Consider the following 23,329-nt stretch of genomic DNA (forward strand, 5'->3'; position numbering starts at 1 on the left):
ACTGTCTGAGCAAATGAGCATGCAGGCATGCCTGCACATTAAGATTAAGCTGATGGGACAACTATACAGTTATGTGCCTTTTCTCTGCAATGTAACGGGTAGGATACAAGACCACATGAGATGTCATCTTGCCAAAAAAATAAAATCTAAATGTCATGAAAACTTTAGATCTAACTATCAGTTTATAAGAAATATGGAGAATGGAAGAGCAACTTAAATGACACCACCAAGAAGCAATCAGCCAAATACTCCAGAATGTGGGAAATTTCGCAAGACAAATGACCTAGTTCCTTAACAAGGAAAGACAAAAAGATGAGGAGGGGGGAAAGTCTAAAATTAAGAGAGATGTAAAGACACATAAACTACATGCAACGTGTGGGCTTGGAGGAAAACCAATTGTATTTGGTTAGCCAAAAAGTTCGTTCCAGTTTTTCCATAAGATTAAAAATATTTAAATTAAATTACAAAAAAGTACTTTGAGAAGATCAGGAGAGTATAAACACTGACCAAGTATCTCCCTGGGGGTATAGTTACTAGGAATTACTATTGAGATAGGCTGGGTCCTGGGACCCTCTACTGGAGTACTTGCACTTTCACCTGGGTAAATGCCTCCTTGAGTAACAGAATACAAAGAAACTATAAGTGACTAAAAACAACTGCAAGCATGAGCAGTTGGGCCAATTATGAACAATAAGATACAAACAGGCCACAAACTTCTGAGGTGCTGGGAGCAAAAGCTGGGTACTGTGCATGACCCCTGCACACAGCACCACCGAGGGGTGGGGAGACCGTCTAAGCTACCCCTCCCGTCCAACCATCTGCTTTATCCTCATCCCACTTAAAGAACCAGCCTGCCCTCCTGGGAGAGTGAGCCAGGGCACCGGTTTCTTGTTTTCATTCTGTCGTGATGCAGCACAAGTCCCAGTAAAGCCTTGCTTGAATCTCTCGTCAGGTCTCTCATCAATTTCTATTAAATTAAAAGACACTTGCTCCTTGGAGGAAAAGTTATGACAGACCTAGACAGCATATTAAAAAGCAGAGACATCACTTTACTGACAAAGGTCCATATAGTCAAAGCTATAGTATTTCCAGTAGTCATGTAAGAATGTGAGAGTTGAACCATAAAGAAGGCTGAGTGCTGAAGAATTGACTCTTTCAAATTGTGGTGCTGAAGAAGACTCTTGACTGCAAGGAGGTCAAACCAGTCAATCCTAAAGGAAATCAACACTGAATATTCATTGGAAGGACTGATGCTAAAGCTGAAGCTCCAATGCTTTGGCCACCTGATGTGAAGAGCCGACTCAATGAAAAAGACTCTGATGCTGGGAAAGATTGAGGGTGGGAGGAGAAGGGGACTACAGAGGATAAGATGGTTGGATGGCATCATCAACTCAATGGACATGAGTTTGAGCAAACTCAGAGAGATAGTGAAGGACAGGGAAGCCTGGCGTGCTTTTACTCCATGGAGTCGCAAAGAGTCGGACACGGCTTAATGACTGAACAATGAACAACAAAGGTGGGAGCGGGATTCAGGAAGGAGGGGACACATGTTTGTCTATGGCCGATTCATACTGATGTATGGCAAAAACCATCACAATATTGTAAAGCAATTATCCTCCAAATAAGATAAATAAATTAAAAAAAAGAAAAATGAGTCCAAGGAGGAGGGTCAGTAACACTTTTAATTGTTTTTAGATCCTCTATGCTGTTTTTAAAAAAATTCTTAAAAAAAAAGTTCTTATCTTTTAGAGATATATACTAAAGTGTTTATGGGCAAAATGATATGCTGTCTGGAATTTAAAAAGAATCCTTTGGGGTTGGGGTGGGGGTACAGATGAAGTAAGATTGGCTGTGAGTTCATAATTGCTCTTGTGGGAGGATGGGTACGGGGCTCCTTACATTGTTCTCTCTACTTCTGTTTATGTTGGCAAATTTTCACAATCAAAGAAGAGACGAAGCCGTGTCACCTCCTCCCAGGAGCCCTGTCACTTTCCTCAGAGGGTGAGCTCCCTCCTCTGGGCTTGTCAAGCCACCTTCACGCAGCACTGCGGTCCAGTGGCTTGCTTCTTCCTCTTGAGGGCAGAGTGGTGGCCTTGCGTCCCTCTATCTCCCCAGGACAGGGTTTCCGGCATAAATGAGCAGATGACTCTTGGTCTGGGTTCATTTGTGGTCAAGCAGCTCAATCTCCAACAAGCACTTAAGTTCCTTTGATGGCAAAGGCCAGACACTTTCTATGGTCTGTTTGTTCTCCTGGGGTGGGGCAGCGTGAAAACTCCGCAGTGGTTATTTGCCGGTCAATGACCTCAGCTGAGTGAGTTTCAAGGGAATCCAGGTGCTGACTGGACCGACTGACAGGCTCTGAGGAACTGGCAGAACTGGTGCTGCTTCTTACGTGAGAGTCCAAAGGCCTGGCAAGTCAACTCCTGGGGCAAACCCCGCGCACACCCCCCTGGGCACAGGAATAAAAGCTGGAGGAGCGAGATGCCCCCAGTGTCTGGGAATAGCCGGTGACTGGACGGGAAGTGCTGCTCTGACACGCGGCCACCAGCGCCTAGCTGGGAAGTCTGTGGCTCCAACAAAAGCTCGGGGAGAACCCGAAGGCTCCATCAGGCGAAACCCCAGGATGAGGCTGCCGGAGGTGCTGATTTTCCTGGCCTCCTGGGGAGTCGCCAGGGCTCCACCAGGTAGGCAGTGAGGACACCTGGGATGGCTCTGTTCTGTACTGTGAACTCAGAGTTGAGGGCGGCTGGAAGCTGCTCCGGGAGAGCTGAAAATGTTGCTAAAGATAGCAAGACAGGGCACTCAGCTGGGGAGGCCGGGTGAGAGAGTTAGTGGGTGGAGGGTGTGCTGTCTGAGCCTGGGATTGTTAAGTGGAGGTGACGGCTGGCCACGGGAGGAACATGCACATTGTTCAGAACTGTGGGTATCTAAGAGCCAGCCAGCTGGCAGAGGTAGAAGGTGACAGGCAGATTCAGGAATTCATTCAACAAATATTGGGGTCGAGTAGCTCTCAAATCCAGTATTTTATTGAAACTCTGTTGAGGCATCATTCGCTTTTTGATCTGTAACACATTTTAGAATTTCTTAACAGAGTTTACTGTTGTTCAGAAATCCGCAACTGGAGAAGGGAATGGCAACCCACTCCAGTATTCCTGTCTGGAGAATCCCATGAACAGAGGAGCTTGATGGCTGTAGACCATGGGGTCACAAAGAGTTGGACACGACTTTGAGACTAAACCACAACCACAGAAATCTGCAAGGGTTTCTTTTCTGCAAATGCCACCAGCAGATTATATTTTTGTGAACAACATGCACGCATGCACTACTTGGAGCCGCATCACTCGTGGTATAAATTTTACCCTGCTAGATTACTCCCATCTCTCTCTTAAAAGGACATTAGATAAGCAAATGATACAAAAGCTTTGTTGTTTTGTTTAAGACAGAGGCAAGCTTTCCTAAGCTTGAATTTATAGTTCTTCAAAACAAAAACAAGACATAAGAGCTAAAATGTCCAGGGCAATAAAAAATTATTTTAAACCAAAAAATGTATCATACACTATTCTAGGAACCAGGGATGTGGCAGAAAAGAAACAAAATCCCAGTGCTGGTGACGCATCCCTTCACCTCAGGAGAAACAGACTAAAAGACACATGAACAAAGAAATACATATTCCAGGACATAACAGGGGTTTTGGAGAATAACAAAGCAGAATAAAGGAGTAGAGAGGATGGGGGAGGGAGATACTTAAGGGTGGCAGAGAAGAACTGTAAAGTGACATTTGACTAGAGACCTAAGGCAGCATGGGAGAGAGCTATGTGGATGTCCAGAAGAACATTCCAGCAGCAGAAGACAGAAAGTTCACAGGCCCTGAGCTGGATACACAGGCCATGTGTGCGAGCAAAAGCATCAGGTCAGCATGGCTGGATCTGAGAGGATGGGGGGACGGTGGGGTAGAGGGATATGGATGTTGGGAGATCACGGGGGTGGGGCCAGGGGCTGGTGCCAGCGCATGTGTAAACTTGTAGACAATTTTAAGAATGCCAAGTGAGGGAATTCCCGGGCTGTTTGGTGGTTAGAACTCCACGCTTTCACTGCGTGGGTTCAATCCCTGGTCAGGGAACTAGGATCCCACAAGCTGTGAGGTGCAGCCAAAAAAAAAAAAAGTATATAAAAACGTGCAAACAAAGGAAAATAGTCAAGAAGAGCTAACGTTAGTTTTCTGAGTACTTACAATATACTGTGCTTATGCTTTGTGCTTGACATATGTTGTCCTTTTAAAACCCATTTGAAAAATGAAATGAAAACACCTCCTCTGATTTTAATAGTTCATGTAGTGGTGGTTCATGTAAGTCGTGTCCGACTCTTGTGACCCCATGGACTGTAGCCTGCCAGGCTCCTCTGTACATGGTATTCTCCAGGCAAGAATACTGGAGTGGGTTGCCACTTCCTTCTCCAGGGGATCTTCCCAACCCAGGAATTGAACCTGGGTCTGCTGCATTGCAGGCAGATTCTTTACCAACTGAGCTATGAGGGGAACCCATAGTCCCTGTAAAATAGGTACTATTACCGTTATATCCATTTTGCGGATGAGGAAAATGAGACTCAGAGGGGACACAAAACCCCCCAAGATCTCATAGCTGGGAAGTGACAAGACCAAGTTTGCACTCAGCCACCTTACCCACCACACCCTTTGATGGGTCCTCTTGGGATGGTGGGTACTACTTTTTCCCCCTTCTTTTCTTCAAACTTTTCTGGACTGTGAAGTGAAGTGAAGTCGCTCAGTCATGTCTGACTCTTTGTGACCCCATGGATTGTAGCCTACAAGGCTCCTCTGTCCATGGAATTTTCCAGGCAAGAGTACTGGAGTGGGTTGCCATTTCCTTCTCCAGGGGATCTTCCCAACCCAGGGATCAAACCTGGGTCTCCTGCATTGCAGGCAGACGCTTTAAGGTCTGAGCCACCAGGGAAGCTCTGGACTGTATACATCTATAATCTAAAACTGGAGTTAAATTTAGAAAGAATTCCACAGCACCTGTCAGTTTTTTTTCAGAATCTGAGTCTTCCTGAAGTGCAAACCTTTGAGACACCCAGTCAGATAGCCATCACCCTTGCTTTGCATAAAGCTGTGGGATTTCTACCTGCACCATCCTTAGCCAAGAACTTGGGTGGGGTGCCAACTTGCTGGTTTCATCTCCTCCCACACAAACCGGAGGCTACACGGCATTTATCCCTCAGCCTCTAACTGCAGACAAGCCCACAGGTTCTATCCATGGGAGGCAAACATTTCCCTGAAGAATGATGAGCCTGCCTCTTGGAGCTGCTGCGAGGAGATGGCAATCCACAGAGCTATCACAAGTGAAGTGAAGTGAAATGAAAGTCCCTCAGTCGTGTCTGACTCTTTGCAACCCCATGGACTGTATACTCCATGGAATTCTCCAGGCCAGAATACTGGAGTGGGTAGCCTTTCCCTTCTCCAGGGGATCTTCCCAACCCAGGGATGAAATCCAGGTCTCCCGCATTGCAGGTGGATTCTTTACCAGCTGAGCCACAAGGGAAGCCCAAGAATACTGGAGTGGGTAGCCTATCCTTTCTTCAGCGGGTTTACCAGCTAACACAAGGGGTCAGGTTTTAACAAGTTAACCCTTTGTGTTTTGGAGGGCAGTGGTTTACAGAGGAGTTATAACTGAAGTGTTTGGGATCATTGCTTAGCATCAAAACTGATAGCTTATTACTTTTATTGTTATTTAGTTGCTCAGTCATGTCCAACTCTTTATGACCCCCATGGACTGGGGCCTGCCAGGCTCCTCTGTCCATGGGATTCTCCAGGTGAGAATACTGGAGTGGGTTGCCATTTCCTTCTCCAATAGCTTATATGCAAATCTAAAAAAAAAAAAGTCCAAATGAACTTATTTACAAAACAAGAACAAACTCACAGACTTAGAGAATGTATTTATGGTTACCAGGGGAAAGGGTGGGGGGATAAATAGGGAGGTTGGGATTGACATGTACACACTGCTGTTTTTAAAACAGATAACCAGGGAACTTCCTTGGCAGCCCAGTGGTTAAGACTCTGTCCTTCCAATGCAGGGGTCATGAATTCGATCCGTGGTCAGAGAACGAAGATCTTGCATGGTGTAGTCAAAATATATACATATATTTTTTATTTCTTATTTTTATTTTATTATATATATATAACAAATATATAATATAATATATATAATAAAATAAAAATAAGAAATAAAATAGATAACCAGCAAGGACCTACTGTAAAACCAAAGCAGAAAAAAAAAAATCCCCACAAAGGACTGAAATTGGGACCAATATTGCTTTATGGTAGGTTGCACGCATAACAGGCAAGTCATGGAATCACAGGCAGTTAAAACTGGAATAGCCCTCAGATAACCTTTGTGTAATACACAAATCTTACGCTTCAGAAAAAAGAGGCTTCAGAAGAGAAGAAAACCTGAGGCCCAAGGAGCAGAGCAGTCCAGGGATTAGGCACGCAGCCTGGTTTGTCCACTGCATGGCCATCCACCCCTTTTCTACTAGTATCGTTATCCCCATTTTACAGAAATGAGGACACTGAGGCTCAGCTGAGGAAATCTCTTGTTTAAGTTGCCATTGCCTGTGTAGCCAGGATTCAAAACAAGATTTCTCTGATTTCAAATTTCATGCATGTCCTTTCAAAAATAATCCACTGCCTTAAGCCAGAAAACCTAGGTACCACCTTTTAATATCTATGTGACCTTGAGTCTCTATTTTACTACCTGTAAAATAAGGGTAATACTATAGGAGGAGAGATTAAATAAGGTGAGATCACGCACTTACACTGCAATGTGCTATAAAAGTTTGAGACCTTTTTTTAAAAAAAATATCTAAGGTCACATGGCTAGCTAGTGGCAAAGTGCACTGTGATCATTTCTTTTCAAGTACAGTATGAATCATAGGTCTGCCACTAACTAGCTCAGTTTCCTCATCTGTAAAATGGGTATGATAATAGAACGTATTTCATAATTTTGCTGTGAGGCTACATAAGCAGAGGGCTTGGCACAGCATCTGACCTTCAGTAGGTGCTAAATAAACGGCAGATGTTTTCCTGCCTTCCTCTTCTTGTCTCTGACCATAAACAAACTCATCTTTCAGACATTTTAAGACTATCTTAGACTCTAGGAATGATTTTTTCATCTCCTCCACCCCATCATGAATCAGTAAAAGGATCTCACATTATATATAATTTTTAATGACTTCTAAAAATAATTTTTAAAAATATATTAAGTATATTAATATTGTTTATTTATCTGGCTACCCAGCGTCTTAGTTGCAGCACAAGGGATCTACAATCTTTGTCATAGCATGCAGGATCTTTAGTTGTGGCAGGTGAACTCTTGGTTGTGGCACGTGGGGTCTCCTTCCTTGACTAAGGATTGAACCTTGACCGCCTGCATTGGGAGCTCAGAGTCTTAGCAAATTTTTAATGACATTTTAAAATATTGCATTTGAAATAGATTGTTGGTTTTGATGGCACAGATTTTTTTCCCCTGAATTTTGGAACCAATGCTTTTTTTTTTTTCCCCCAGTTCTCAGACATGGGCCTTACAGAGGGATTAGGCTCTGGGTTCTGTATCTGTTGTCCCCAGTGTACAAAGTTAGCCTGGTGACACCTTGGTGAAGAAGGAGGGCCAAGAGACTGGTTTGCCTGCTCAGGCACAGGGAGCAGAGTTGAACTCTCAGAATTAAAGCTAGAGGGTTAGCTGTGCCCACCAGCCCTCTCCTCAAGTAGAACCAGCCAGGAGAGCCCAGGATTTGTCTTCTCATTGTTCCTGGCCCTGGACCTTTACCTGCAGAGGACAGCAGCTGAGGGGATGCTGGAGGAGGCAGGAGAAGGACACAGCCACCGCTCTCATCCCGTCTCCCTTCTGTGGTGAAAGCAGAACTGCAGGATCCCCAGTGATCAAATTCGGAGTAATTGCTGCTTTGCATTGCTGAGGGCTTATGCATTCTCCCATATTCTCTCCTTTTAAACTTTACAATAACTGTAAAAGGTAGGGGGCGCTGTTGTCCCCATTTTACAGACGAAGAAATTGACACAGTTCACCCAGCTTGTGAGCACTGGAGCTGGAATTCCAACCAGGTCTGTGCCCTCAATCACTCATTGTACTTGAGGCCAAATTTATTTATAATCTCAATGATTAATGAATAATAGTGATAGCTAAGATTGGTGCCTTTTCTTAAAACTCAAGGATTTTGAGAATTCTTTCTTACTGTAAAAGATTCAAGCAGTATGGATATAGAAAGTTTCTTCATTTTCATGCGATTTCCCCAGGTGGGGTGTCTGAATGGTAGGTAGTGTTTGAAAAATCTCTGGTCCAAAGGATGAAGTGTTAAAGTGCCCACCTCCCCACACCCTACCAGTCTCACTTTGGTTCATGGGGGTAATTGCCAGGGACAGTGGTGTGTGGAGACTCTTCTGGACAAACCACTCCCCCCCCCCCCCTTTTTTTTTCTGGTGGAACACAGTGATTTATTTGAAAATATTATACATTTTTTTCAAATACAGTAATAGAGGGGGTTCAAGCAAGTCATATGGAGGGAGATGTTGAGGAGAGAGTGTAGGAGGAGAAGGAGGAAAAACATTATGGGAAGCCCACCAGAAAATATCAGGAAACAATATTGTGTGTCGTCAGAATTGAAGGTGGATAGGGGCTTTCCCCAGGGGGCGCTAGTGGTAAAGAACCCACCTGCCTATGCAGGAGACATAAGAGACGGGTTGGAGACCTGGGTTGGGAAGATGTGCTGGAGGAGGAAATGGCAACCCACTCCAGTATTCTTGCCTGGAGAATCCCATGGTCAGAGGAACCTGGCAGGCTACAGTTCATAGAGGTGCAAAGAGTCAGACACGTTCTGAAGCAACTTAGCAGCACGCAGGGACTTCCCCAGTTGTCCAGTGGTTAAAACTCTGCCTTCTAATGCAGAGGGCGTGGGTTCAATCCCTAGTCAGGGAACTAAGGTCTCACATGCTATGGAATGTGGCTGAAAATTTAAAAAAAAAAACTGAAAGCAGATAAACAGGGCCTCTCCCTGGTGAATGGAGCACTTGGAGAAATCCCCAACTGCCTCTGAAGGTGTCTAGGCTTTGACTGACTCCACCTTTCTTTCTCACCACGCTATTCTTTTTTTGAGAGCTGACCAATAATAATGTCAAGAAGCACTTTACTTTCTTCTTTTTAAAAAAATACTTAGTTTTTATCTATTTTGGCTTTCCTGGGTCTTTGTTGGCACGCATGGGCTCAGTAGTTGTGGCACGTGGGCTTAATTATGGTATGAGGGATCTTAGTTCTCCGGCCAGGGACTGAACTCGGGCCCCCTTAACATGGAGTCTCATCCACTGGACCACCAGGGGAGTCCCAAGGAGCACTTTTCTACCAGGGCCATAATCTGTTATTCAGGAGAGATGGCCCTTCCAGGCAAAGCCATACACTAGTCTTCCGATGACTGGCTTTGCTGCCTAAAGCATGAAGAGCGCTGAACATCCAATAGCTCACTGTCCTCACTTGGAGCTTATCCTCAAAGAGCTTGACTTCTAACCCATTTTAATTTGAGGCAAAAACATTAGGAGAGTTGATCCTAATATGCTAGCAACTGTGAACCCCAACTTTATGAAATGAAATATCATTTCTCAGCTACTTTGCCATGTTACTTAACAGTTGCCTTTGCCCATTTGCTGGAAACTCAACTGAAACCATCACTGACCACCCCCTGCAATAGCTCAGTGTCCTCTCAGACAATGATGGGATGCTTTTGCTGCACTTGGACCAAGCCTAGGTACAAAATAATCCCAGAAATGCCCTTTTTACCCTGTATTGGAAACACCATGTAACAAAGAAACCATGAGTGTGGTGTCAAGTGCCAATTTCTCCAGCTGCTGAGACCACAAATCTGAAGTCCTGTGTTTTTTCATCATTAGATCATTAGTGACTACAGGGATGGCTCTGAGACTGATTTTTTTTTTTTTAATTATTAAAAAGTAAAGAGACTTCCCTGGTAGTCCAGTGGTGAAGAATCCGCCTTGCTATGCAGAGAACATGGGTTTGATCCCTGGTCAGGGAACTAGGATCCCACATACCTCAGAGTAACTAAACCCATGTGCCACAACTAAGACCTGATGTGGTCAAATAAATATTTTTAAAAAGATCTCCTGGAAAAAAAAAATACGTAGAGAAGGAAGTTTTTATTTTAGTAGGATTTTGTCTAAAATGGGGTCTGAATGACACAATGACACAGGTGCACCTGTATCTGGCTGGTGTCAGTGGGTTTCTATATTTCATGAGCAAGACCAGGCAAGGAGGTTAACTGAAGATGTTAATTGACAGCTTCCAAGGTTGCTTCCTATAGCTATATCCTGAGCACCACACACTGCCTCTTCTAAAATTAGTCTCTTAAACAACTATTTAATTCCTCTGCTTCCCAGGGCAACCAACCAAGACCACAGTGAAAGTAACAAGAAAATACCTCTGAGAGTAAAGCTCTTACAGTCACATAAATAAAAACGTTAATTCACCATTGTATTTATTTGTCAGACAATTGTAAGTCACTGCAGGGGACAAGTGAAGCATCGTTATCTCTGTCCCCTGGGAACTTAAAATCTAACTGGGAGGAAAAGCACACACCAATTGTAATTTAAATATCTTCCCTGATTTAAAAAAAAAAAGGAAAAATAGAAAAAAGTATAAAAAAGAAAATCATTAACTTTTTCATCGAGTTCCTTATAAATATTTCTCTTCATTTTTATGTGCTTTTAAAAATAAAATGACTGCCACACTACATATATAGTTTTGTATTCTGCTACTTTGACTTAATTTTACTTACCAGGAGAAGCAGAAAAGGAAGTCTTTATCCCCCCCTCCAATGTTACAGCATATATGATAGATAAAGGGTTAATATTATACAGACACGGGCTCTTACAAATGAAGAAAAATAATGGAACACCTCAATAGAAATAAAGAATCCACCGGCAATGCAGGAGACCCTGGGTTCGATCCCTGGGTTGAGAAGATCCCCTGGAGAAGGGAAAGGCTACCCACTCCAGTATTCTGGCCTGGAGAATTCCATGGATAGCCCAGTGAGGTCGCAAGGAGTCAAACGTGACTGACTGACATTCACTTTCTTTCTTTCAATAGAAATGGGCAAAGAACCCACAAGTAGAGAAGTCACCAAAAAAGAAATACAAGTGACCAATAAACAACAACAAAATACAAGTGGCCAATTTTAAATAAATATTTAAACTATTCAAATTCACTAGAAATTCAAGAAATGCAAAATAACTAATGAGGTCTCATTTTTCACCAACCAAATTGGCAAACATTTCATATAATATCCATTTCTTCAGTGGGATATCTAGTACATGAATAAAAGCCTTGAGATATTCACATCTTTCTCTACTGGAGTTTTTATCCTTAAGGGAAAAAGCAATATAACCTACAGGCTAGCACAGGGAACTCCCTTCAGCCCTCTGCAATGACCCACATGGGATAAGAATCAAAGTAGACACATGTATATGCACAACTGATTCACTTCGTTGTCTAGCAGAAACAAACACAACACTGTAAATCAACTTATACTCCAAAAAATGTTTTTAAAAAGTAAAGAAGTAAAAAAGCATTGTAATTTACAATAGGTAAAAAAAACAAAACTGAAAGCAATATAAATATTATGTAGCATTGATTCATTTGAATTCAGTCACTCAGTCGTGTCCAACTCTATGCAATCCCAAGGACTGCAGCACGCCAGGCTTCCCTGTACATCACCAACACCTGGAACTTGCTCAAACTCATGTCCATCGAGTCGGTAAGGCCATCTAACGATCTCATCCTCTGTCATCCCCTTCTCCTCCTGCCTTCAATCTTGCCCAGCATCAGGACATTTTCCAATGAGTCAGTTCTTCGAATTAGGTGGCCAAAGTACTGGAGTTTCGGCTTCAGCATCAGTCCATCAGTAGCATTGATTAAATTACTGTATATTCATCAGTGGACTTCCCTGATAGCTCAGTTGGTAAAGAATCCACCTGCAATGCAGGAGACTCCAGTTAGATTCCTGGTTTGGGAAGATCCGCTGGAGAAGGATAGGCTACCCAATCCAATATTCTTGAGATTCCCTTGTGGTTCAGCTGGTAAAGAATCCGCCTGCAATACAGGAGACCTGGGTTTGATTGCTGGGTTGGGAAGAACCCCTGGAGAAGGGAAAAGCTATCCACTGCAGTATTCTGGCCTGGAGAATTCCATGGACTATAAGAGTGGACACCATTGAGTTTCACATGAATAAAGTATGTACAGAAATTAAACATCATATTTTCCTTTTTTTAAATTTTTATTGAAGTATGATTGATCTACAATGTTGTGCCAATCACAGGTGTGAATCTGGGAAAAAGTGAAACTGCTATGCAAACACATAAATCCACTCCTTTTGAGATTTCCCTACCACACAGGCCATCACAGAGCACTGAGTAGAGTTCCTTGTGCTACACAATAGGTCCTTATTAGTATCTATTTTATATACGGTAGTGTGTGTGTCAATTCCCAGTCTTCCAGTTTATCCCTCCCCCTCTCATTACCTCCCCCCAACCATTAAGTTTATTTTCTACCTCTGCAAATCTATTTCTGTTTTGTAGATAAATTCATTTGTAGCCCCCCCTTTTTTTTTAGATTCCACATGTAAGTGATATCATATGATATCTGTCTTTCTCTATCTGACTTCACTCAGTATGAGAATCTCTGTGTGTTAGTCCCTCGGTTGTGTCCCACTCTTAGCAGCCCCAAGGGGCTTAGCCCACCAGGCTCCTCCGTCCATAGGATTTTTCGGGCAAGAATACTGGAGTGGGTTGCCATTTCCTTCTCCAATGAGAATCTCTAGGCCCATCCATGTTGCTGCAAGTGGCATTGTTTTGTTCTTTTTAATGGCTGAGTAATATTCCATTGTATATATATACCACATCTTCTTTATCCAGTCCTCTGTCGGTGGACACTTAGGTTGCTTCTATGTCCTGGCCATTGTGAATAGTGCTGCAATAAACATGGGAGTGCATGTGTCTTTTCAAATTATCTTCTTTTCTGGGTATATGCCCAGGAGTGGGACTGCTGGATCACATAATAGTTCTATTTTCAGTTTTTTAAGGAACTTCCATACTCTACTCCATAGTGGCTGTACCAGTTTGCATTCCCACCAACAATGTATGAGCGTTTCATTTTCTCCACATCCCCTCCAGCATTTATTGTTTGTAGACTTTTTAATGATGGCCCTTCTGACTGGTGTGACCAGTTTTTATTTGCGTTTCTCTAGTAATTAGTGATGTTGAGCATCTTTTCATGTGCTTCGTACAGGCCCTTTCTTGTTCACTGTCTTATTTGATGGTTACAGAGAAGTAGGCTGGATGTCAAACACCCTCAGTCCAACTGGCCTGCTCAGGGTCCTCAGCCTGGATTGTTGTTCAGTCACTCAGTCGTCTCCAACTCTTTGCAACCCCATGGGCTGCAGCACTCCAGGCTTGCCTGTCTTTCACCACATCTCGGAGCTTGCTCAAACTCATGTCCATTGAGTCAGTGATGCCATCCAACCATCTCATCCTTTGCCATCCCCTTCTCCTTCTGCCTTCTGTCTTTCCCAGAATCAGGGTCTTTCTAATGAGCCTGCTCTTTGCATCAAGTGGCCAAAGTATGGGAGCTTCAGCTTCAACATCAGTCCTTCTAATGAATATTCAGGACTGATTTCCTTTAGGATTGACTGGTTTGATCTACTTGCAGTTCAAGGGGCCCCGGATGAGAAACCCAGTAACCTGCCTCCCTCTTCAGGGTCCTTGTGCCCACCTTCTTTTCCATGACATGATAATTAGACCTCAATTCCTTGCAGTCTGTGACTAATTCCACAGAAGCCTGTGGCTCCTGTCTCTTACGGGTAGCCTAGATATATTATGAAAGCATTCTGGGATCAAGCACTCTGACACTGTAGACAGGTTAAATGTCCAACAAGCAAGTCAACAAGATAATTTCATGTGTGAGAGTGCTCTGAAAAAATGGGGGAGTCATTTGGAGTCACCCAGCTAGAGACCAGTTGGGTGGGAAGAAGTGGAACTTGAGCAGAGGCAGTCAGAGAAGTCTTATCTGAGGAGATGATTCTCCAGCTGAGACCTCAATGAAGAAGAGAAGGCAGCGTGCAATGACCCAAGAGGACTGGGGAAAGCGGCAGAGGAGTCAGGAAAGAGGGCCCGTGAAGAGAGAGAGTGGGCTGGGTTGGCCAAGGAGAAGAGGAGGGGTCTATGGTTGGCCTCCACAGTGAGGAGACTGGAGCCTAAGGTGGAGCCCGTTTCTGAATCTCTGGCCCTCTCTGCCATTCTTTCCACCCTCCTGACCTCTCCCAAAGTCAAGCCTTTGAGGCCGTGGGCATAAAGGCAAGCATCTACACACACACACACGTACGCATGCACATGCACACGCACATTCACGTATGCACACAGAGGTCACAGGAAGCACAAAGGAGCCTGGAAGGAGTTCCAGTTCTACACTGACTAGTCCGGAACTTGCCGGAAGAGCCAAACCAACAGCTGACTCTTGAGCCACAGACAAGGAGTTTCTGAAGTGAAGAAACACTCGTTGAGAACTTTGAGGGCTGACATCAAAGGGGAAGAACTGCTCCGTGTTTGTGGTTAGCTGAGAAAGTGCCTGCTTGAGGCAAAGGGATGACCTCTGTGTGGTCTGCAGAGGAAGCAAGGGGCCTGCGTGCCAGAGAGAAGGGAAAAGCTTCTCAAGCTTCCGTAGCCAGCCCGGCCGGCCTGACTGAAAGCAGGTGTGACCCACTTACCACCCCCGGCAGGAAAGCCCCCCAACTCTGCCCATTTTCTTGATGAAATGAGGTGGTTGCTTTCTTTTCTCTGCCTTAGGATGTTGCCCCTGTAGGAGTAATTTCAAATATGTTAGTGATCACAATTCATGTGAAAAATTTTAATTCCCCCCGTTATAAACAAAGACTGTCAGTTAGAGTAAAATCTTAAAATGCAGGCATAGACGATCTACAAAAAGAGTTAAAATAAAAGACATTGGTTTTACCCCTTTAGCAATCACATTTTCCTGGGAGTGATTAGGGAGCCAGAGGACTTCCCCTGATCCCCAGCATTTACCTTGTGATCTCAAGCATGTTGACCTCTGAACCTTCGTTTGCTTACCACCAAAATGGAAAGGGGATAATGATCAATCCCTTCAGGGCTGTGAGGAGGATGATTATATAATGACTGTGGGAGGGACCACGGTTTGTTTAATCAGTCGCGTGCACTTTGGTATGAACAAGTCTCTGATTCTTTCTGGAGACCAGGTTTAGATCAGGAGAGGTGGGCCAAAGCTCAGAAGCATCCGGGAGTGAGATCAGGGTCCAGACTTTACCTTTGGCCTTAGAGTCACTGGGGGAGGGGGGAGGGAGGGTGGAAAGAGTCGAGAACTGGCTAGCCAACCCTGAAAGCAATAGAAGGCAGACTCCCAGGCCCAGGCCCATTTTACCGGGATGGGTGGGTGTTGACTATTGGCGCTGAGTGACACAAGAAGTGGAGGAGGAGGTGAGAGCAATGGTGGAAAGTGAGGAAATTCTGGAAACAGGAATTAGGGGAGAGGCCAAACCTGTTCAACCTCTCCTTCAATGGGCATCACTGAAACCACTTACACCAAGCCCTGTGCTAGGTGCAGATGAGAAAGCCACTCCAAAGCCCAATTCTTTAGATTCCCTTCTTTGTGTTACACCTAGAGATTTTTGGCATTTCACCTCACATCCAGAGTCACTAACAAGTAGGCCCACAATGAGAAATTCAAGCCAGTCTGAAACGACATTCCACCTTTTCTGGTCTAGTACTCATAAACACCATTTCCACACATTTTTGTTGTTCAGTCGCTGAGTCGTGTCCGACTCTTTGTGACCCCATGGACTGCAGCACGCCAGGCTTCCCTGTCCATCACTATCTCTGGGAGCCTGCTCAAACTCATGTCCATTGAGCCGGTGATGCCATCCAACCATCTCATCCTCTGTTGTTCCCTTCTCCTCCTGCCTTCAATCTTTCCCAGCATCAGGGTCTTTTCTAATAAGTCAGCTCTTTGTATCAGGTGGCCATAGTATTGAAGCTTCAGTTTCGGCATTAGTCCTTCCCATGAATATTCAGGGTTGATTTCCTTTAGGATTGACTGGTTTAATATCCTTGCAGTCCAAGAGTCTTCTCCAACACCACAGTTCAAACACATCAATTCTTCAGTGCTCAGCCTTCTTTCTTTTTTTATTTCCACACATATTCCCCAGCTTTTTGCTGGTATTAATTAGCAAGAACTTATGATGCCTTTGGTATGTAAGCCTTCTCCCAGATTTTTGTATATATTTCCTTAGAGCATAACATTTAGCTCTAGTTATTGGCTCAGAGAGGTGAAGCAGCTCACCCAGAGTCACACAGCTAGTATGTGGTTCCAGAGCCTGGGTGCTTAACTCATCTTTGCTTTAAAACAAGCACTCTGCATATAACTCCTAAAGGATTCCTGAAGGTCACAGAGTCCAATCCCTGCTGCTGCTGCTGGGAACACTGAAGTGGGGAGACAGAAAGTGTCTTGTCAAAGGTCAGAGGTCAGGGACAGAACCAAGCCTATTTTCTGCTCTGCTCAGCGCCTCCCTGGGCAAAGCCTGGCCCTGGATTCGGAGAAAACTTCCTTTCACCTGCATAAACTCCCCTCTCCTACCCCAGGGTTCCCCGATCCCTCCCCAGCCAGGCTCAGGGAGGAGCCCATGTTAGCGGGGTCTCCTTGCCCCTGCAGGGAAGTTCTGGCACATCTCTGACCTGCACCTGGACCCAAACTACAAGGTGTCTGAAGACCCTCTCCAGGTGTGCCCGTCTGCGGGCTCCCAGCCGGTACCCAACGCAGGCCCCTGGGGCGACTACCTCTGCGATTCTCCCTGGATCCTCATCAACTCCTCCATCTACGCCATGAAGGAGATCGAGCCAGAGCCAGACTTCATCCTCTGGACCGGGTGAGAGCCGTCACCGCAGCTACCTTCCCCTGGCCACTGCGAGTGCCCCCTGCCCTCCTGGCACCTGCCCCAAACCATCTCCCTTGGTCCTCACAACAGCCCTGTTGCAGAGAGGATGAACCTGAAACTCAAAGCTTGTCCGTGGGAGCCTGGGCCTGGCTGATTTCAGGGTCTGTGCCCTTGACCTCGTGTCTCCCAGACTCAGCAGAACTTGGCACACACTGAGGCTGGGGACACGGTCATGGCATGTTTGGGCATGTGGGGAATCCTTGGATTTCAAGTCGGGGGATGAACTCTGGTGGCACTCCCACCAGAGTTTAGGGGCTGCAAGCCCCAGAGATCCAAATGCAGGGAGAAGAGACAGTTAGAAGAGGTGAATGTGGGCCAGCACTGGGACCAAGTGTCCTGGCCAGCTGTGGGCCACCCCTGGTTGCCTGGCCTTGGGGGTCCTCCCTGGTCAGAGCTTGGCCTGCATAGAGAGAGCTTGAGCGGCAATTTCAGTTCAGCCATAGCGATGCCATTTCTGCTACTCCTCCAAGGATACTGCTGTAAGTCCTCCAACTTCCCTCAGCACTCGTGGTCCCCCCCTTCACTCACTCGATCCTTCTCTCCCTCTCTTGGTAGATCAGCCTGCCCTGTGCTTACCCATGTGCAGACATGGGGGAACAGAGATAATAGGGACCCTGACCCTCCTTCAGGGAGCTCAAGGTCTCCTGGGTGATACAGACGAGGTCACTGACCATGATATCCCAGCGAGGGGAGAGGGGCACTGAGCGGGTGGGGGAGTTTCACAGGGCCCCTGACTTCCTCTGGTGAAATTGGGAGGACTTCCTGTAGGAAGTGGTGAGCCAGAGAGCGGGTGAGGAGGGTTGGCTGGAGCTCTGGCTTCCTGCGCCCTCTTCTAGCCTCTATAGACACTTCCATAAGGTGGAGCAAACCCACGACGGCCCTAGCTGTCTCTCACTGTGACATGAGAGTGACCGGAATGACCCTCACATGGACAGAAATGGGTGGAGTAAGCCTGGACCCTTAAGAAATGTGACTGTATCTCAGAGAAGCCTGGGCAGCCCTGGTTTCCCGGGGCTCAGGAATCAATCCAAGGAGAAAGTGAATTTTAGGCCATGACTCTGGCCCCTGCTCCCTGAGAAGGGGCCCTTGGAGAAATGAGTAACATTCTAAAAGGCATGATCCCTCTGAGAAATTCACCATCCTTTAACAGAAAAGCATGATTTTTCTGGGAAATCTCTGGGACTTGCAGAGGTTATGACATTGGATGAGAGGACCTCTAGGGCCTCTTTTTAATTCTTCAGTTTCTAAGAAATTTGGCCTCTCCTGGGAGAATAGCAATCCCTTGGGGAATAACCTGCAGCAATTGGATATGTTTTCTGTCACACAGAATTAAATCCTCCAGACTAGGGGAAAATGGAATTTTGTTCCGATGTCTTTGGATTCCTGGCCTGTCCTCAGGGAGGACAGGGCTCCAAGGCCCCTCTTGCTGTCCTAATGAGGGTATCAGAGACATTGTAGGATGTAATGGATATAAGCATAGACTCTGGAGCCGGGCTGACTGGTTCAAACCCTGGCTCCACCACTGTCTGGCTGTATACTCTTAGGCAGGATTCTTCACTTTTCGGTGCCTTGGTTTCTTTATCTGTCAAATGGGATAACAATAGCAGCTCCACTGTAGGGTTATTATGAAGAATAAATGAGTGGATATGGGTCCAACGCACGGCAAGTACCCGGCACAAAGTAAGCCAGTGTGGACTACCAGTAGTGGTCTCCGTGTGATTCAGCTAGTTAACTTCCCCAGGGAGTCTTGGGGCACAGCTGTTTTACCCCGCAGTCCAGCAGAGTCCTCAGGCTTTAGATTGTGGGGGCTCCTATCACCCCCCAAACCTCCCTTCCTCCTTCTTTCCCCAAGCGTCCCTTCCCTCTTCTTCCTCCTTCTTGCTGCACCTTTCTAAGATTGATCCAGGAATTTAGGTCTGTCAAATAGGGGGTGGGGTGGGGGCTAAATGGTCCTGGGGCAGGCCCTGGACCTGCCAGAGTACATCCGGATGCTTTATTATGAAGCCAGATCTAAACCTGCCAGAGTACATCCGGATGCTTTATTATGAAGGCAGATCCAAACTCCTTAGAACCCTTGGGTCAAGGAATGAACTTAGATAGGCTTTTCCACCCCACCGAGTCGATGATGCCATCCAACCGTCTCATCCTCTGTTGCCTTCTTCTCCTTTGGCCTTCAATCTTTCCCAGCATCAGGATTTTTTTCAGTGAGTCGGCTCATCGCATCAGGTGACCAAAGTACTGGAGCTTCAGCTGCAGCATCAGTCCTTCCAATGAATATTCAGGACTGATTTCCTTTAGGATGGACTGGTTTGATCTTGCTGTCCAAGGGACTCTCTCAAGAGTCTTCTCCAACACCACAGATCAAAAGTATCAATTCTTTGACACTCGGCCTTCTTTATGGTCCAACTCTTACATCAGTACATGACTAAACCATAGCTCTGAGTATACAGACCTTTGCCAGTAAAGTGAAGTCTCTGCTTTTTAATATTCTGTGTAGGTTTGTCATAGCTTTTCTTCATAGGAGCTGTCATCTTTTAACTTCGTGGCTGCAGCCAATCTGCGCAGTGATTTTGGAACCCTCTGCTGAAGTCCCACAGATACTCTGTTTGAAGTTCCATATTGTCCCTATTTTACAGATGAGCTCGTGGAAGCTCAGAGAGGTTAAACAACTAGCCCAGGGACCCACAGCAGGTTAATGGCAGAGCCAGGGCTTGAACTCCGTCCGGTGTGACTCCCAACACCAGCCCAGTGCCTCCTTCTCAGCAGCTGTCTGAGGCCCAGTCTGCAGCTGGGTCCGGGTAGAGCTGCTTTCTCACGGTGGAGCGGTCCCTTCTTTTCCTCGTGCCACTTCCCGAGCTGCTGGTGTTTTGCAGTGATGACACACCACACGTGCCCAACGAGAGGCTGAGTGAGGTGGCCGTGCTGCAAATTGTGGAGCAGCTGACTCAGCTCATCAGGGAGGCCTTTCCAGGTAAGACTGTGCCCTGGGTCCCCATAAAGTTCTCTGACACCCAGGCAGTGCCTGGCACAGTGGGAAGAAAACAGCACCAAAGTGCAAAGGAATGACCTTCCCCCATGATGACGATGGCTGTTGGCCAGGTCCCGCACCAGGCACTTCTCAGCAATCAGGTCTTACCTTCCAGGAACACTGTAAGGAACATGAATGAGAGCTTGTCCGCTTGTGAATACACACAGAATCCTATTAATGGTGTTAAAAACCAAATTCAACTGAGTAAATCTGAAGATCTATTTGACTTTATTCAAGGATTCATGACTCAGGCAGCATCCCACTTAGAAAACAGAAAGGAGCTCCAGGGACTTCCCTGGCAATCCAGTGGTTAAGACTCTGTGCTTCCAATGCAGGGGCGCAGGTTCGATCCCTGGTTGGGGAAGTAAGATCCCACATGTTGTGTGGTACAGCCAAAAAGAGGAAAAAGATTAAAAAAAAAAAAAAAAAAAAAGGAAAGGGGCTCCAAGGAGCTGTACAAATGGAAGCTTTTACAGACAGAAGAGGGTGGAAAAAGGAAGATTCTAGCAAAAAGGGATTGTTTCGGGCAAGGTTACCTTCCTTTAGGAGAAAGGTGGGATCTGTCAAACAGATTTCCTCACTAATGCCCCCTATGTTAATTCCATATTGACTGTTTAAAGGTCACATTCTAGGGAGAGGCTGAAACATCAGTTAGGTTAGGTATTAACTTGGTTAACACTTGGTTCGTTGACCTAGGGTTTAGCACAAGTAACTCCATTTCGGACCTGTTTCTTTTTTATTAATGGAAATGCCTGACATTTCACTGGTTTCTGTCCTGCCTGTATAACACCAGACTTATAACCCCTTCTCAAGGCGTCTACAGTTACTTTTAAGCATCGTCCCTGGGTAAGTCTCACGTGGGCTTGCACACAGCCTTTGCGTCCTCCTATGGCCCTGGAATTGCCATCTACTCTTCTCAAACCGTCTTGGCTGCTGGGACTTCCGGGAGATGCAGATTTCCAGCCAAAGTGCTGTTTCCTGGTGCATCCAAGGCCTTCAGAGTCTGGGTGAGCAGCCAGGACTGCGAGTGATTATGGCTGCAGCCCCACAGGACATGATGGGGAGACGGTGGTGGGGGACCCCATCTAATGGTCCTTAAAAATGGCTTTAAGCAGGCTGTGCCAAACACAAGATCCTGGGCTCGGATTCAGGCTCTCAGCCTGCCAGCAGGAGACCTGTGAAAGCAGATCCCTAGGTCCCAACCCCTCCCCTACCCCAGTCGCCCTGGGGTTTTGGTACAGCTGTTTCCTCTGAAGGTCTTCATCATGGGTCTCTCAGGACCCAGATACAGAATAGTGATAACAAAAATAGGTAATAGTAGCAAGAACGATTATATGTTTCTACGTGTGTATGTGCTAAGTCGCTTTAGTCACGTCCGATTCTTTGCGACCCCATGGACTGTAGCCCCCCAGGCACCTCTGTCCATGGGGATTCTCCAGCCAAGAATACTGGAGTGGGTTGCCATGCTCTCCTCCAGGGGATCTTCCTGACCCAAGGACCAAGCCCACGTTTCTCAAACCCGTGTTTCTCAAACCTGCGTTTCTCATAGTCTCCTGCATTGGCAGGCGGGTTCTTTACCACTAGCGCCACCTTGGAAGTCCTGTATCTATGTAGAAGTGAAGTGAAGTGAAGTGAAGTGGCTCAGCTGTCAACTCTTTGCTACCCCATGGACTGTAGCCCACCAGGCTCCTCTGTCCATGGGATTCTCAGGCAAGAATACTGGAGTGGGTTGCCATTTCCTTCTCCAGGGAATCTTCCTGACCCAGGGATCATACCCAGGTCTCCCGTATTGCAGGCAGGCGCTTTAACCTCTGAGCCACCAGGGAAGCCCAAAGTGAAAGTGAAAGTCACTCAGTCGTGTCTGAATCTTGGCGACCCCATGGGCTATACAGTCCATAGAATTCTCCAGGCCAGAATACTGGAGTGGGTAGCCTTTCCTTTCTCTAGGGGATCTTCCCGACCCAGGGATCAAACCCAGATCTCCCGCATTGCAGGCGGATTCTTTGCCAGCTGAGCCACAAGGGAAGCCCTGTATCTATGTATCAAGTGCTGAATGTCAGGCACTCCTCTGAGAATATTGTATATATGCCTTAGCTTCTTCACTGTCAGGATAATCCTAGAGAGAGGTATTATTACTGCCTCAGTTTTACTGAAGACAAATGTGATCCTTGTGGCCAAGGAAACAGGCAAGTTCTGGGATGCAAATCCTGGTTTGAGGATACCTCATACCTACCACTCCCACTGCCACTCCAGGAGGGGACCCCCACCCCCACCCCAATTCCCACATCTGTCCTTGAGGTAACCTCCTTCCCTCAATGTAAATCAATTTGTGCAGAGAAGCTGACTGGACACTTCCAGTCTACGTACCTCAACCTAACCAACTCAGACATGCTTGGACTAGTTAATCTTCTAGCAGAAATCACTGGGGCTTCGGTGGTTCAGATGGTAAAAACAAAATCTGCGTGCAATGCAGGAGACCCAGGTTCGATCCCTGGGTCAGGAAGATCCCCTGGAGAAGAGAACGGCAACCCACTGCAGTACTCTTGCCTGGAGAATTCCATGGACAGAGGATTCTGGTAGGCTGCAGTCCATGGGGTTGCAAAGAGTTGGACATGATTGAGCGACTAACACACGGCACACAGGCTCAAACCAGGGCACTCTCCCCCATGGTAACTATAGGTATTATTCCCGGTGTATAGATAACAAATCCATGGGTCAAAGCTAGTCAGTTCCTAGGGAGGGGTTCAAATTCAGATCTTACTCTGAGCGCTCTTTTCTCTGCTCCACATGCGGCTTCAGGAATAAAAGTGAAATAATGGAGAAGAAAATGCTTTATTATTATGATTTAACATACAAGTGTAAAGGATAAGATTTTATAGTTCATAACATGCTTGCACATGTATTGAATTTCCTAAATCCATTGACTGTAAGATGTTTCATGGTTTTATGTATCGCTAAGAAAAAAAAACGCTGTCCTAAAGTATGACACAGCGCGCTCTCTTGGCCTCAATGGTAAGACACGGCCCACTTGTAGAGACGTTAAAATGAGAACAAATTGGAAGAGGTGAAACAAGGCCTTATCTTATTTGAGAATGGTAGCAACATGGGTCAAGCAGAACACTCCCTGTTATAAAGATAAATAAGCTGAAGCAACCAGTAGGAGAGGAGGAAGAGGCTGAAATTTGAGATTTTGGT

The 23,329-nt window shown here is 45.9% G+C and overlaps 1 protein-coding gene across 1 annotated transcript in view; it reads left to right on the forward strand.

Moving 5' to 3' along the window:
* Window positions 1-2,448: 2,448 nt before the first annotated feature.
* SMPDL3B (sphingomyelin phosphodiesterase acid like 3B) overlaps window positions 2,449-23,329 on the forward strand; it is a 29,104-nt gene continuing 8,223 nt past the window's right edge. The window contains exons 1-3 of the mRNA XM_061148346.1: window positions 2,449-2,684; window positions 16,824-17,037; window positions 19,980-20,077. Coding sequence (XP_061004329.1) covers window positions 2,624-2,684; window positions 16,824-17,037; window positions 19,980-20,077 — 373 coding nt within the window. The 5' untranslated portion in view covers window positions 2,449-2,623. The remainder of the gene's footprint in view (window positions 2,685-16,823; window positions 17,038-19,979; window positions 20,078-23,329) is intronic.

Source organism: Dama dama, chromosome 8 (assembly GCF_033118175.1).
Source record: "Dama dama isolate Ldn47 chromosome 8, ASM3311817v1, whole genome shotgun sequence".
NCBI classification, from domain to species: domain Eukaryota; kingdom Metazoa; phylum Chordata; class Mammalia; order Artiodactyla; family Cervidae; genus Dama; species Dama dama.